Source organism: Oncorhynchus nerka, linkage group LG23, assembly GCF_034236695.1.
Source record: "Oncorhynchus nerka isolate Pitt River linkage group LG23, Oner_Uvic_2.0, whole genome shotgun sequence".
Classification (NCBI taxonomy): Eukaryota; Metazoa; Chordata; class Actinopteri; order Salmoniformes; family Salmonidae; genus Oncorhynchus; species Oncorhynchus nerka.
The window spans coordinates 9,658,952-9,673,290 of NC_088418.1; the positions used below are offsets into that span (position 1 = coordinate 9,658,952).

Genomic DNA, 14,339 nt, shown 5'->3' on the forward strand with positions numbered 1-14,339 from the left:
TCACAGCCATTAAACTCTAACTTTCTTTTTTTTAAGGCACCATTGGCCTCATGGTGAAATCCCTTAGAGGTTTCCTTCCTCTCTGGCAACTGAGTTAGAAAGGATGCCTGTATCTTTATAGTGACTGGGTGTATTGATTAGGGATGCAACGGTACAGTGGGCACACGGTTCGGTATGTATCATGGTTTGTGGGCCACAGTGCGGTTTCGGTATCTTTATATTTAAGAAAAGTGTGCGCTTGTATGACTCTCATACAGGGGACGAGTTTTCAACAAATCGCTCTTCATATCCCGACCCAGAACATAGTGAACCGTCACAGAGAGGTAGCTTCCAGAACATAGTGAACAGTCACAGTGAGGTAGCTCCAGAACATAGTGAACCGTCACAGAGAGATAGCTCCAGAACATAGTGAACCGTCACAGAGAGATAGCTCCAGAACATAGTGAACCGTCACAGAGAGATAGCTCCAGAACATAGTGAACCGTCACAGAGAGGTAGCTCCAGAACATAGTGAACCGTCACAGAGAGATAGCTCCAGAACATAGTGAATCGTCACAGAGAGATAGCTCCAGAACATAGTGAACCGTCACAGAGAGGTAGCTCCAGAACATAGTGAACCGTCACAGAGAGGTAGCTCCAGAACATAGTGAATCGTCACAGAGAGATAGCTCCAGAACATAGTGAATCGTCACAGAGAGATAGCTCCAGAACATAGTGAACCGTCACAGAGAGATAGCTCCAGAACATAGTGAACATAGTGAACCGTCACAGAGAGGTAGCTCCAGAACATAGTGAACCGTCACAGAGAGGTAGCTCCAGAACATAGTGAACCGTCACAGAGAGGTAGCTCCAGAACATAGTGAACCGTCACAGAGAGGTAGCTCCAGAACATAGTGAACCGTCACAGAGAGGTAGCTCCAGAACATAGTGAACCGTCACAGAGAGATAGCTCCAGAACATAGTGAACCGTCACAGAGAGGTAGCTCAGAACATAGTGAACCGTCACAGAGAGGTAGCTCCAGAACATAGTGAACCGTCACAGAGAGGTAGCTCCAGAACATAGTGAACCGTCACAGAGCTCAGAACATAGTGAAGCTAGCTCAGAACATAGTGAACCGTCACAGAGAGGTAGCTCCAGAACATAGTGAACCGTCACAGAGAGATAGCTCAGAACATAGTGAACCGTCACAGAGAGATAGCTCCAGAACATAGTGAACCGTCACAGAGAGATAGCTCCAGAACATAGTGAACCGTCACAGAGAGATAGCTCCAGAACATAGTGAACCGTCACAGAGAGATAGCTCCAGAACATAGTGAACCGTCACAGAGAGATAGCTCCAGAACATAGTGAACCGTCACAGAGAGGTAGCTCCAGAACATAGTGAACAGTCACAGAGAGATAGCTCCAGAACATAGTGTAATGAATAACTTCACCATACTCAAACGAATATTCAATGTCTACTTTTTATTTTATTTTTTACCCATTTTTTTTTTGCCCTTCTTTGCTAGGCATTGGAAAACCTCCCTGGTCTTTGTGGTTTAATCTGTTTGAAATTCACTGCTCGACCTTACAGATAATTGTATGTGTGGGGTACAGAGATGAGGTAGTCATTCAAAAATAATGTTAACCACTATTCATGCAATACACAGTGTCCATGCAACTAATTATGTGACTTGTTAAGCACATTTGTACTCCTGAACTTATTAAGGCTTTCTGTGACTTTAGGGGTTGAATACTTATTGATTCAAGACATTTCAGCTTTTAATTTGTAAAGACTTCCACTTGGACATTATGGGGTATTGTGTGTAGGCCAGTGACGACACATTCTCAATTTAATCCATTTTAAATTCCTGCTGTAACACAACAAAATGTGGAAAATCTTTTCTGAATACACTGTAGCTCTTTCAAAGAAGGATATTGGTATTGGTAAAAGTGTTTGGGTAACCAAGGAGAGCCGACCCAGGTCATTGTGACCGTTCCTGGTGGCCTTGTGACTGTTCCTGGTGGCCTTGTGACTGCTCCCCATGGCCTTGTGACTGCTCCCCATGGCCTTGTGACTGCTCCCCATGGCCTTGTGACTGCTCCCCGTGGCCTTGTGACTGCTCCCCGTGGCCTTGTGACTGCTCCCCGTGGCCTTGTGACTGTTCCCCGTGGCCTTGTGACTGTTCCCCGTGGCCTTGTGACTGTTCCCCGTGGCCTTGTGACTGTTCCCCGTGGCCTTGTGACCGTTCCCCGTGGCCTTGTGACCGTTCCCCGTGGCCTTGTGACCGTTCCCCATGGCCTTGTGACAGTTCCCCGTGGCCTTGTGACCGTTCCCCATGGCCTTGTGACCGTTCCTCAGGTCTTGGGGTCAGCTTACAGTTCCTATGGGACCTGTTCTACCTACCCCCACTAACTCTCCCTGTCTCAGGCTGAGAAGAGACTCCTTTTTAGGCCTCAGCTGTAAATTTAATTTAGGACCCCTTTCAATGACCCTTCCCCAGCACAAGGGATGAAACCCTAACTTTTAAGCACGCATGGGTGTAACTACAAAATGTCACACATTTCCCATTGACGTCAATGCATTCAAGTATAATGTGCATGTCTCAGGTTAGGTTTCAACCTTGAGTGGAAAAATAAGATACTTCCTGGTCCTTAGGCTTTTGCTGGAGACTCTTTTCCATTGAATAAGAAATCCGAAAACTTCATTTAATACGATCTCTATGGTCCATTCAGTTTCCTTGAAGCTGCCTCTCTCCCCTTAACTCTGTTCCAACAATCCCATTCTGTGTCCTCCTCTCTGTCTTGGTGGGGGTACGTTCCTGGGCCTGATCCCTTCCTGTGTCCTCCTCTCTGTCTTGGTGGGGGTACATTCCTGGGCCTGATTCCTCCTCTCATTCCTGGGCCTGATTCCTCCTCTCTGTCTTGGTGGGGGTATGTTCCTGGGCCTGATTCCTCCTCTCAGTCTTGTTGGGGGTACGTTCCTGGGCCTGATCCCTTCCTGTGTCCTCCTCTCAGTCTTGGTGGGGGTACGTTCCTGGGCCTGATCCCTCCTCTCTGTCTTGGTGGGGGTACGTTCCTGGGCCTGATCCCTTCCTCTGTGTCCTCCTCTCAGTCTTGGTGGGGGTACGTTCCTGGGCCTGTGCTGCTTGCTGACGGGGTGTGAGACGTTTGAAGAGGCGCTGGATATGGCTAGCAGAGGGGACAGCAGCAATGTGGACAAGCTGGTGAAGGATATCTACGGAGGAGACTATGAGCGTTTCAGCCTCCAAGGATCTGCTGTGGCCTCCAGGTGAGCAAAGGACCACTCAGTACTGGGACATTATACTGGATATACCATGATAATAATACACTGAGTGTGCAAAACATTAAGAATACCTGCTCTTTCCATAACTGACTAGGTGAATCCAGGTGAACGCTATGATCCCTTATTGATGTGTACTTGTTAAATCCACTTTAAATCAGTGTAGATGAAGGGGAGGAGACGGGTTAAGGAAGGATTGTTATGTTTTAAGCCCATTGAGACATGTATGTGTGCCATTCAGAGGTTAATGGGCAAGGTAAAACATATAGGTGGTATGTATGGTAGTAGGTGGTATGTATGGTAGTAGGTGGTATGTGTGGTATGTATGGTAGTAGGTGGTATGTATGGTAGTGGTATGGTAGTAGGTGGTATGTATGGTAGTAGGTGGTATGTATGGTAGTGGTATGGTAGTAGGTGGTATGTATGGTAGTAGGTGGTATGTATGGTAGTGGTATGTATGGTAGTAGGTGGTAGTAGGTGGTATGTATGGTAGTAGGTGGTATGTGTGGTAGTAGGTGGTATGTGTGGTAGTGGTATGTATGTGTGGTAGTGGTATGTAGTAGGTGGTATGTATGGTAGTAGGTGGTATGTATGGTAGTAGGTGGTATGTATGGTAGTAGGTATGTATGGTAGTAGGTGGTATGTAGTAGGTGGTGGTAGTAGGTGGTAGGTGGTGTGTAGGTGGTAGTGGTATGGTAGTAGGTGGTATGTATGTAGTAGGTGGGTATGGTAGTGGTATGTATGGTAGTAGGTATGTATGGTAGGTGGTATGTATGGTAGTAGGTGGTATGTGTGGTAGTAGGTGGTGTGTGTGGTAGTAGGTGGTGTGTATGGTAGTAGGTGGTATGTATGGTAGTAGGTGGTATGTGTGGTAGTAGGTGGTATGGTAGTAGGTGGTATGTATGGTAGTAGGTGGTATGTGTGGTAGTGGTATGGTAGTAGGTGGTATGTATGGTAGTAGGTGGTATGTATGGTAGTAGGTGGTATGTATGGTAGTGGTATGGTGGTAGTGGTATGGTAGTAGGTGGTATGTATGGTAGTAGGTGGTATGTATGGTAGTAGGTGGTATGTATGGTAGTAGGTGGTATGTATGGTAGTAGGTGGTATGTATGGTAGTAGGTGGTATGTGTGGTAGTAGGTGGTATGTGTGGTAGTGGTATGTATGGTAGTGGTATGGTAGTAGGTGGTATGTATGGTAGTAGGTGGTATGTATGGTAGTAGGTGGTATGTATGGTAGTAGGTGGTATGTATGGTAGTAGGTGGTATGTGTGGTAGTAGGTGGTATGTGTGGTAGTGGTATGGTGTATGGTAGTGGTATGGTAGTAGGTGGTATGTGTGGTAGTAGGTGGTATGTATGGTAGTAGGTGGTATGTATGGTAGTAGGTGGTATGTATGGTAGTAGGTGGTATGTATGGTAGTGGTATGGTAGTAGGTGGTGTAGTAGGTGGTATGTGTGGTAGTAGGTGGTGTGTATGGTAGTGGTATGGTAGTAGGTGGTATGTATGGTAGTAGGTGGTATGTATGGTAGTAGGTGGTATGTGTGGTAGTAGGTGGTATGTGTGGTAGTAGGTGGTGTGTGTGGTAGTAGGTGGTATGTATGGTAGTAGGTGGTATGTATGGTAGTAGGTGGTATGTGTATAGTAGGTGGTGTGTGTGGTAGTAGGTGGTATGTGTGGTAGTGGTATGGTAGTAGGTGGTATGTGTGGTAGTGGTATGTATGGTTTGAGGTGGTATGTATGGTAGTAGGTGGTATGTGTGGTAGTAGGTGGTATGTGTGGTGGTAGGTGGTATGTATGGTAGTAGGTGGTATGTATGGTAGTAGGTGGTATGTATGGTAGTAGGTGGTATGTATGGTAGTAGGTGGTATGTGTGGTAGTAGGTGGTATGGTAGTTAGTGGTATGGTAGTAGGTGGTATGTATGGTAGTAGGTGGTATGTATGGTAGTAGGTGGTATGTATGGTAGTATGTGGTATGGTAGTAGGTGGTATGTATGGTAGTAGGTGGTATGTATGGTAGTGGTATGGTAGTAGGTGGTATGTGTGGTAGTGGTATGGTAGTAGGTGGTATGTGTGGTAGTAGGTGGTATGTATGGTAGTAGGTGGTATGTATGGTAGTAGGTGGTATGTGTGGTAGTAGGTGGTATGTGTGGTAGTAGGTGGTATGTATGGTAGTAGGTGGTATGTATGGTAGTAGGTGGTATGTGTGGTATGTATGGTAGTAGGTGGTATGTATGGTAGTAGGTGGTATGTATGGTAGTAGGTGGTATGTATGGTAGTAGGTGGTATGTGTGGTATGTATGGTAGTAGGTGGTATGTATGGTAGTAGGTGGTATGTGTGGTATGTATGGTAGTAGGTGGTATGTGTGGTAGTAGGTGGTATGTATGGTAGTAGGTGGTATGTGTGGTAGTAGGTGGTATGTGTGGTAGTAGGTGGTATGTATGGTAGTAGGTGGTATGTATGGTAGTAGGTGGTATGTATGGTAGTAGGTGGTATGTATGGTAGTAGGTGGTATGTGTGGTAGTAGGTGGTATGTATGGTAGTAGGTGGTATGTATGGTAGTGGTAGGTGGGTATGTATGGTATGTATGGTAGTAGGTGGTATGTATGGTAGTAGGTGGTATGTATGGTGGTATGGTATGGTAGTAGGTGGTATGTGTGGTAGTAGGTGGTATGTATGGTAGTAGGTGGTATGTATGGTGGTGGTATGTATGGTAGTAGGTATGGTATGGTGGTATGTATGGTAGTAGGTGTGTGGTAGTAGGTGGTATGTATGGTAGTAGGTGGTATGTATGGTGGTGGTATGTATGGTAGTAGGTGGTATGGTGGTAGGTGGTATGTATGGTAGTAGGTGGTATGTATGGTAGTAGGTGGTATGTATGGTGGTAGGTGGTATGTATGGTAGTAGGTGGTATGTATGGTAGTAGGTGGTATGTATGGTGGTAGGTGGTATGTATGGTAGTAGGTGGTATGTAGGTGGTATGGTAGGTGGTATGTAGGTGGTATGTAGGTGGGTGGTAGTGGTATGGTAGTAGGTGGTGTATGGTAGTAGGTGGTATGTATGGTAGTGGTATGGTAGTAGGTGGTATGTATGGTAGTGGTATGGTAGTAGGTGGTATGTATGGTAGTAGGTGGTATGTATGGTAGTAGGTGGTATGTGTGGTAGTAGGTGGTATGTATGGTAGTAGGTGGTATGGTAGTGGTGGTGTGTGGTGGTAGTGGTAGTAGGTGGTATGTATGGTAGTAGGTGGTATGTATGGTAGTAGGTGGTATGTATGGTAGTAGGTGGTATGTATGGTAGTAGGTGGTATGTATGGTAGTGGTATGGTAGTAGGTATGTGTGGTAGTGGTATGGTAGTAGGTGGTATGTGGTAGTGGTAGTGGTATGGTAGTAGGTGGTATGTATGGTAGTAGGTGGTATGTATGGTAGTAGGTGGTATGTATGGTAGTAGGTGGTATGTGTGGTAGTAGGTGGTATGTGTGGGTGGTATGTATGGTAGTAGGTGGTATGTATGGTAGTAGGTGGTATGTGTGGTATGTATGGTAGTAGGTGGTATGTATGGTAGTAGGTGGTATGTATGGTAGTAGGTGGTATGTATGGTAGTAGGTGGTATGTATGGTAGTAGGTGGTATGTATGGTAGTAGGTGGTAGGTGGTATGTATGGTAGTAGGTGGTATGTATGGTAGTAGGTGGTATGTATGGTAGTAGGTGGAATGTGTGTAGAAGGTGGTATGTATGGTAGTAGGTGGTATGTATGGTAGTATGGTGGTATGTATGGTAGTAGGTGGTATGTATGGTAGTAGGTGGTATGTATGGTAGTAGGTGGTATGTGTGGTAGTAGGTGGTATGTGTGGTAGTAGGTGGTATGTGTGGTAGTAGGTGGTATGTATGGTAGTAGGTGGTATGTATGGTAGTAGGTGGTATGTATGGTAGTAGGTGGCATGTATGGTAGTGGTATGGTAGTAGGTGGTATGTATGGTAGTAGGTGGTATGTATGGTATGTATGGTAGTAGGTGGTATGTGTGGTATGTATGGTAGTAGGTGGTATGTATGGTAGTAGGTGGTATGTATGGTGGTGGTATGTATGGTAGTGGTATGGTAGTAGGTGGTATGTATGGTAGTATGTGTGGTAGTAGGTGGTATGTATGGTAGTAGGTGGTATGTATGGTAGTGGTATGGTATAGGTGGTAAGTGTGGTAGTGGTATGGTAGTGGTGGTATGTGTGGTAGTAGGTGGTATGTATGGTAGTAGGTGGTATGTATGGTAGTAGGTGGTATGTGTGGTAGTAGGTGGTATGTGTGGTAGTAGGTGGTATGTATGGGTAGGTGGTATGTATGGGTAGGTGGTATGTGTGGTATGTATGGTAGTAGGTGGTATGTATGGGTAGGTGGTATGTATGGTAGTAGGTGGTATGTATGGTAGTAGGTGGTATGTATGGGTATGTATGGTAGTAGGTGGTATGTATGGTAGTAGGTGGTATGTGGTGGTAGGTGGTATGTGTGGTAGAAGGTGGTATGTGTGGTAGTAGGTGGTATGTATGGTAGTAGGTGGTATGTATGGTAGTAGGTGGTATGTATGGTAGTAGGTGGTATGTATGGTAGTAGGTGGTATGTGTGGTATGTATGGTAGTAGGTGGTATGTATGGGTAGGTGGTATGGTAGTAGGTGGTATGTATGGTAGTAGGTAGTGGTATGGTAGTAGGTGGTATGTATGGTAGTAGGTGGTATGTATGTATGGTAGTAGGTGGTATGTATGGTAGTAGGTGGTATGTATGGTAGTAGGTGGGTGGTAGTAGGTGGTATGTATGGTAGTAGGTGGTAGGTGGTATGTAGGTGGGTATGGTAGTAGGTGGTGGTATGTATGGTAGTAGGTGGGTATGTATGGTAGTAGGTGGTATGTGGTAGTAGGTGGTATGTATGGTAGTAGGTGGTATGTATGGTAGTAGGTGGTATGTGTGGTAGTAGGTGGTATGTATGGTAGTAGGTGGTATGTGGTAGTAGGTGGTATGTGTGGTAGTAGGTGGTATGTGTGGTAGTAGGTGGTATGTGTATGGTAGGTGTAGTAGGTATGGTAGTAGGTGGTATGTATGTAGTAGGTGGTATGTATGGTAGTGGTATGGTGGTATGGTAGTAGGTGGTATGTGTGGTAGTGGTATGGTAGTAGGTGGTATGTGGTAGTGGTATGGTAGGTGTATGGTAGTAGGGTATGGTATGTATGGTAGTAGGTGGTATGTATGGTATGTATGGTAGTAGGTGTATGTATGGTAGTAGGTGGTATGTATGGTAGTGGTATGGTAGTAGGTGGTATGTATGGTAGTAGGTGGTATGTATGGTAGTAGGTGGTAGGTATGGTAGTAGGTGGTATGTATGGTAGTGGTATGGTAGTAGGTGGTATGTATGGTAGTGGGTGGTATGTATGGTAGTGGTATGGTAGTAGGTGGTATGTATGGTAGTAGGTGGTATGTATGTATGGTAGTAGGTGATATGTATGGTGGTAGGTATGGTAGTAGGTGGTATGTATGGTAGTAGGTGGTATGTATGGTAGTGGTATGGTAGTAGGTGGTATGTATGGTGGTAGGTGGTAGGTATGGTGGTAGGTGGTAGGTATGGTGGTAGGTGCCAGTCGCACTGGTTCGTGTCAAGAGCTGTAACGCTGCTGGGTTTTTCCATGTTCATCAGTTTCCTGTGTATCAAGAATGGTCCACCACCCAAAGGACATCCAGCCAACTTGACACAACTGTGGGAAGCATTGGAGTCAACATGGGCCAGAATCCCTTTGGAACGTAGAGTCCAATGCCCTGACAAACTGAGGCTGTTCTGAGGGCAAAAGGGAGAGGTGCAACTCCATATTAGGATGGTGTTCCTAATGTTTTTTACACTCCGTGAATGATGAGCTATATCTACCACTTAATATACACTTGGTGGCCAGTTTATTAGGTACACCCATCTAGTACCGGGTTGTACCCTCCTGTAGCCATGATGTTCAGAAACTCCATGGCGTTCAAACGTTGCTCAATTGATATCAAGGGACCTAACTTGTGCCAGGAAAACATTCCCCACACCATTACACCAACACTACCATGGACTCGCGCTGCTGGGTCCATGGACTCGCGCTGCTGGGTCCATGGACTCGCGCTGCTGGGTCCATGGACTCGCGCTGCTGGGTCCATGGACTCGCGTTGCTTACGCCAAATCCTGACTCTGTCATCAGCATGACGCAACAGGAACCGGGATTCAGTGGACCAGGCCATTTGTTTTTCCACTCCTCAGTTGTCCAGTGTTGGTGATCACATGCCCACTGGAGCCTCTTCTTCTTGTTTTAAGCTGATAGGAGTGGAACCCGGTCGTCTGCTGCAGTAGCCAATCCGTGACAAGGACCGACAAGTTGTGCGTTCCGAGATGCCGTTCTGCACACCACTGTTGTACTGCGCCGTTATTTTCCTGTTTGTTTGTGGCCCGCCTGTTAGCTTGCGTGATTCTTGCCATTCTTCTCATCAACGGGCTGTTTTTGCTCACAGGACGCCGCTGACTGGATGTTTTTTGTTTGTCGCATCATTCTCAGGAAACCCTAGACACGTCGTGCGTGAAAATCCCAGGATGCCGTCTGTTTCTGAGATACTGAAACCGTCACGTGACGATCATACCACGCTCAAAGTTTAGCTTCGGTCACTCGTTTTCCCCACTCTAACATTCAGTGTAACAGTAACTGAATGCCTCGATGCCTGTCTGCCTGCTTTATATAGCAAGCCACGTGACTCACTGTCTGTAGGAGTGAACCATTTCCATGAACGGGGTGGCAGGCAGACGGGCATGAAGTAATTCAGTTACGTTAGGTCCATTGATACCATTTGTGGAATGTTTCTATGCCCTGAAGAATTGTCTGTTCTGGAGGCAAAGGGGGTCTGACCCGGTACTAGCCCCTGAGTGTGTATACCATTTTATATCTACTATGATAATATATGTTAATAGAGTAAATGGTCCCAGGCCTACACCGCAATAGAGCAAATGGTCCCAGGCCTACACATCAACAGAGTAAATGGTCCCAGGCCTACACCTCAATAGAGCAAATGGTCCCAGGCCTACACATCAACAGAGTAAATGGTCCCAGGGATAATTCCATTTGAAATTCCAGTAAATTCCGGTAATACACTGAAATTCCACTTCTCTTCAATGTGCTATTGGAATTTGGTTTACTTTCTGAATTTAAATGGGATTGATATGTAATTGACCCCTAACTCTGATATTAACCATCATTATGATGAACATTAGGCCGTATATCTACCATGATAAACCGGCAGGCCACGCCTTCATATTTATGTGGAATTATGTAGGCTTTTATTCGTAAGAGGATGGCACATGAAACGCACTGTAATATAATGTTCAAGAGCTCATTCTGAAAATATGCCATACTGAGATTTGTTTTTTAAGAAATATATATATATATATACTTATTTGGGTATTTAAATTCTTGTTTCTTAGAAATGCAGGGGTATTTTCTAATGAAGCACTGGCACCGAAGAGCTCTGAGGAAGAAAGGTGCTGCTACTCAGTCGCAATAGTAATTCTGCAACTAATCCTGGATTAATTCTTAATTCTTGGTAATAATTCAGTATGTGACAAATCTCTGTGTAATTAATTACCAATGGTTACCCAGTATTAAGTGGGTTTATTATGGTAGTTAATGAACTGTAAAAGCAGGTACACCGATATAAGGCGCAGTGTACAGGTAACTGTCAAAATAATGGACGCACTTGAGTAAATGAGGGATCGGGGGAAAGCGGGTGCTTCCACACAGGTGTGATACCTGAGTTAAACCATTTACATCCCATCATGCTTAGGGTCACGTGTAAAAATGCTGGGCTGCCCATTATTTTTGGCTACCATGGTCATGCCCTCATAGGATGACAATCCACAGGGCACGAGTGGTCACTGAATGGTTTGTTGAGCATGAAAAAAAAACGATGTAAACCATATGCCACGGCATATGGAGCGGCGTCTGAGACAGCCATCCACCACCATCAACTAAAACACCAAATTATGGAATTTCTGGTGGAAGAATGGTGTTGCATCCCTCCAGCAGAGTTTCAGACACCTGTAGAATCTATGCCAAGGTGTCTTGTGGGAGGCCCAACATCCTATTCAGACACTTGTAGAATCTATGCCAAGGTGTCTTGTGGGAGGCCCAACACTCTATTCAGACACTTGTAGAATCTATGCCAAGGTGTCTTGTGGGAGGCCCAACACTCTATTCAGACACTTGTAGAATCTATGCCAAGGTGTCTTGTGGGAGGCCCAACATCCTATTCAGACACTTGTAGAATCTATGCCAAGGTGTCTTGTGGGAGGCCCAACATCCTATTCAGACACTTTACATGGGTGTTTCCTTTTATTTAGGCAGTTACCTGTAGGTGCAGTAACACAACAGTGTCCTTGTCCCAGAAGTGATCTTTATCACTCGCCTCGGCCTTATGGTCGATTTGTCTTGTTAAAAATTGAAGGGAATTGAACAATCTTATTTGGTATTAGGGTTGCAAAATTCCTTGAACTTCCAATAAATTCCCTGGTTTTCCAGAAATCCTGGTCAGAGGATTCTAGATTTGCTGCTTATTCCCTCTTGATTATGGGAATCTACCACTTGTGAAACCCTAATTGGTATTGTTTAAATTAAAGAAATATTTGTCGATTTTCATGTAAGCACCTCTTTTTTAAAAAATTTAATAAGAGTCTCCTTTTTGATTATTCTGTTGTTTTTCTGTTCTGGGGTCTTTAACATGCAGCTTTGGCCACATGATGAGCAAAGAGAAACGAGACTCCATTAGCAAAGAGGACCTGGCCCGGGCTATGCTGGTTACCATCACCAATAACATAGGCTCCATCGCACGCATGTGTGCCGTCAACGAGGTAACCACGCACACATTCTCCATACAGTTTTCATAATGACATATTAAACATTGATTTACACTAAATATACAAAAGTATGTGGATGCCCCTTCAAATTAGTGGATTTGGCTATTTCAGCCACACCCGTTGTTGACAGGTGTATAAAATTGACCACACCGCCTTGCAATCTCCATAGACAAACTTTATCAGTAGAATGGCCCGTACTGAAGAGCTCAGTGACTTTCAACCTGGCACTGTCATAGGATGCCACCTTTCCAACAAGTCAGTTTGTCAAATTTCTGACCTGCTAGAGCTGCCCCGGTCAACTGTAAGTGCTGTTATTGAAGTGGAAATGTCTAAGAGCAACAACTGCTCAGCCCTGAAGTGGTAGGCCACACAAGCTCACAGAACGGGACCGCTGAGTGCTGAAGCATGTGAAAATCGTCTGTCCTCGGTTGCAACATTCACGACCGAGTTCCAAACTCCCTCTGGAAGCAACGTCAGCACAATAACTGTTAGTCGGGAGCTTCATAAAATGGGTTTCCATGGCTGGGCAGCCGCACCCAAGCCTAAGATCACCATGCGCAAGACCAAGCGTCTGCTGCTGTGGTGTAAAGCTCGCGACCATCGGTCTCTGGAGGAGTGGAAACAGGTTCTCTGGAGTGATGAATCATGCTTCATCATCTGGCAGTCAGACGAACAAATCTGGGCTTGGCGGATGCAAGGAGAATGCTACCTGTCCTAAGGCATAGGCCGACTGTAAAGTTTGGTGGAGGAGGAATAATGGTCTGGGGCTGTTTTTCATGGTTCAGGCCCCTTAGTTCCAGTGAAGGGAAATCTTAACGCTCATCATACAATGACATTCTAGACTATTCTGTACTTCCAACTTTGTGGCAACAGTTTGGGGAAGGCCCTTTCCTGTTTCAGCATGACACTGTCCCCGTGCACAAAGCGAGGTCCATACAGAAATGGTTTGTCAAGAAACCATTGGGATGAATTGGGAACCCTGACTGCGAGCCAGGCCTCATCGCCAAACATCAGTGCCCAACCTCACTAATGTTCTTGTGGCTGAATAGAAGTAAGTCCCCGCAGCAATGTTCCAACATCTAGTGGAAAAACCTTCCCAGAAGAGTGGAGGCTGTTATAGCAGCAAAGGGGGGGGGACCAACTCCATATTAATGCCCGTGGTTTTGGATTGAGATGTTGGACGAGCAGGTGTCGACATACTTTTGGTCATGTAGTGTATGTTTTCACGAGAAGTAGTTGTCTAAAGGGCTTTATTCGAATTTCCATGTTTAGTCAATTAGCAGACACTCTTAATCCAGAGCAACTTAAAAGTTAGTGCATTAATCTTAAAGTAGCTAGGTGAGACGACCACATATATTAGTCATTTGGGTGGTTTTCTGTATGCCCTCGGCTTCTTCACAGTGTTGCCTTGTGGCATGGTGATCAAGCAGCATTGTACAGAGCTATCAAAGAGCACAGATCTTCAGCAAACGCCACCAACTGGCCCCATAGACCTTTCCCCAAAGCATGAACGACAGAATAGAATACTTCATTGCCAAACAACAATGGTCGATAGGAACTTGTTTGTAGCGTCACTGACAGGACAGTCAGTACATGGCAGCTTAGTTCAACAGGGACACAGCAGTAGATATAATGTATGTAGCATTTCAAGGTCCAACTGACTTCTCAGCTTGAGTACAGGGCCGATGACATACAACAGACTCCTGGTTAGCGCCACCTTGTGGTCATAATGAGTATTTTCCTTGCCATGTTGCCATGTGTATGTACTTCTCTGTGTGTTTTGTAATATCAGTTTGTCAAAATAACTTGAATCATCTCTAAGAGTACACAGTTAAAATGTTGACCGTTCCTGTTATTATGATTCCGAACTGTTAATCTGTGTTTTTGCAGGATTATTGGTTTTATAAATGGGCTTCTTAGTGGAAAACAAATTTTAATTGGATAGTGAACTATTTTACTACCATGATCTTTTCGCTTTCAGAAAATCGAGAGAGTTGTGTTTGTTGGGAATTTCTTACGGATCAACACCGTGTCTACTAAGCTGCTGGCCTACGCCATGGACTTCTGGTCCAAGGGACAACTGAAGGCCCTGTTCCTAGAACACGAGGTACAACGCATGATTTGAGTTGGACTTAAGAGATTCTGTCAGACT

The 14,339-nt window shown here is 45.1% G+C and overlaps 1 protein-coding gene across 5 annotated transcripts in view; it reads left to right on the forward strand.

Annotated features, from left to right (window-relative positions):
* The window catches only part of pank1a (pantothenate kinase 1a), a 31,334-nt gene that overhangs the window by 12,150 nt on the left and 4,845 nt on the right, over positions 1 to 14,339 (forward strand). For 2 of the 5 annotated variants that reach the window (XM_065007830.1, XM_065007832.1), the window contains exons 4-7: positions 3,096 to 3,272; positions 10,760 to 10,816; positions 12,058 to 12,181; positions 14,169 to 14,294. In XM_065007830.1, coding sequence (XP_064863902.1) covers positions 3,096 to 3,272; positions 10,760 to 10,816; positions 12,058 to 12,181; positions 14,169 to 14,294 — 484 coding nt within the window. The remainder of the gene's footprint in view (positions 1 to 3,095; positions 3,273 to 10,759; positions 10,817 to 12,057; positions 12,182 to 14,168; positions 14,295 to 14,339) is intronic. The other 3 variants (XM_065007831.1, XM_065007833.1, XM_029628886.2) reach the window with 2 other exon arrangements.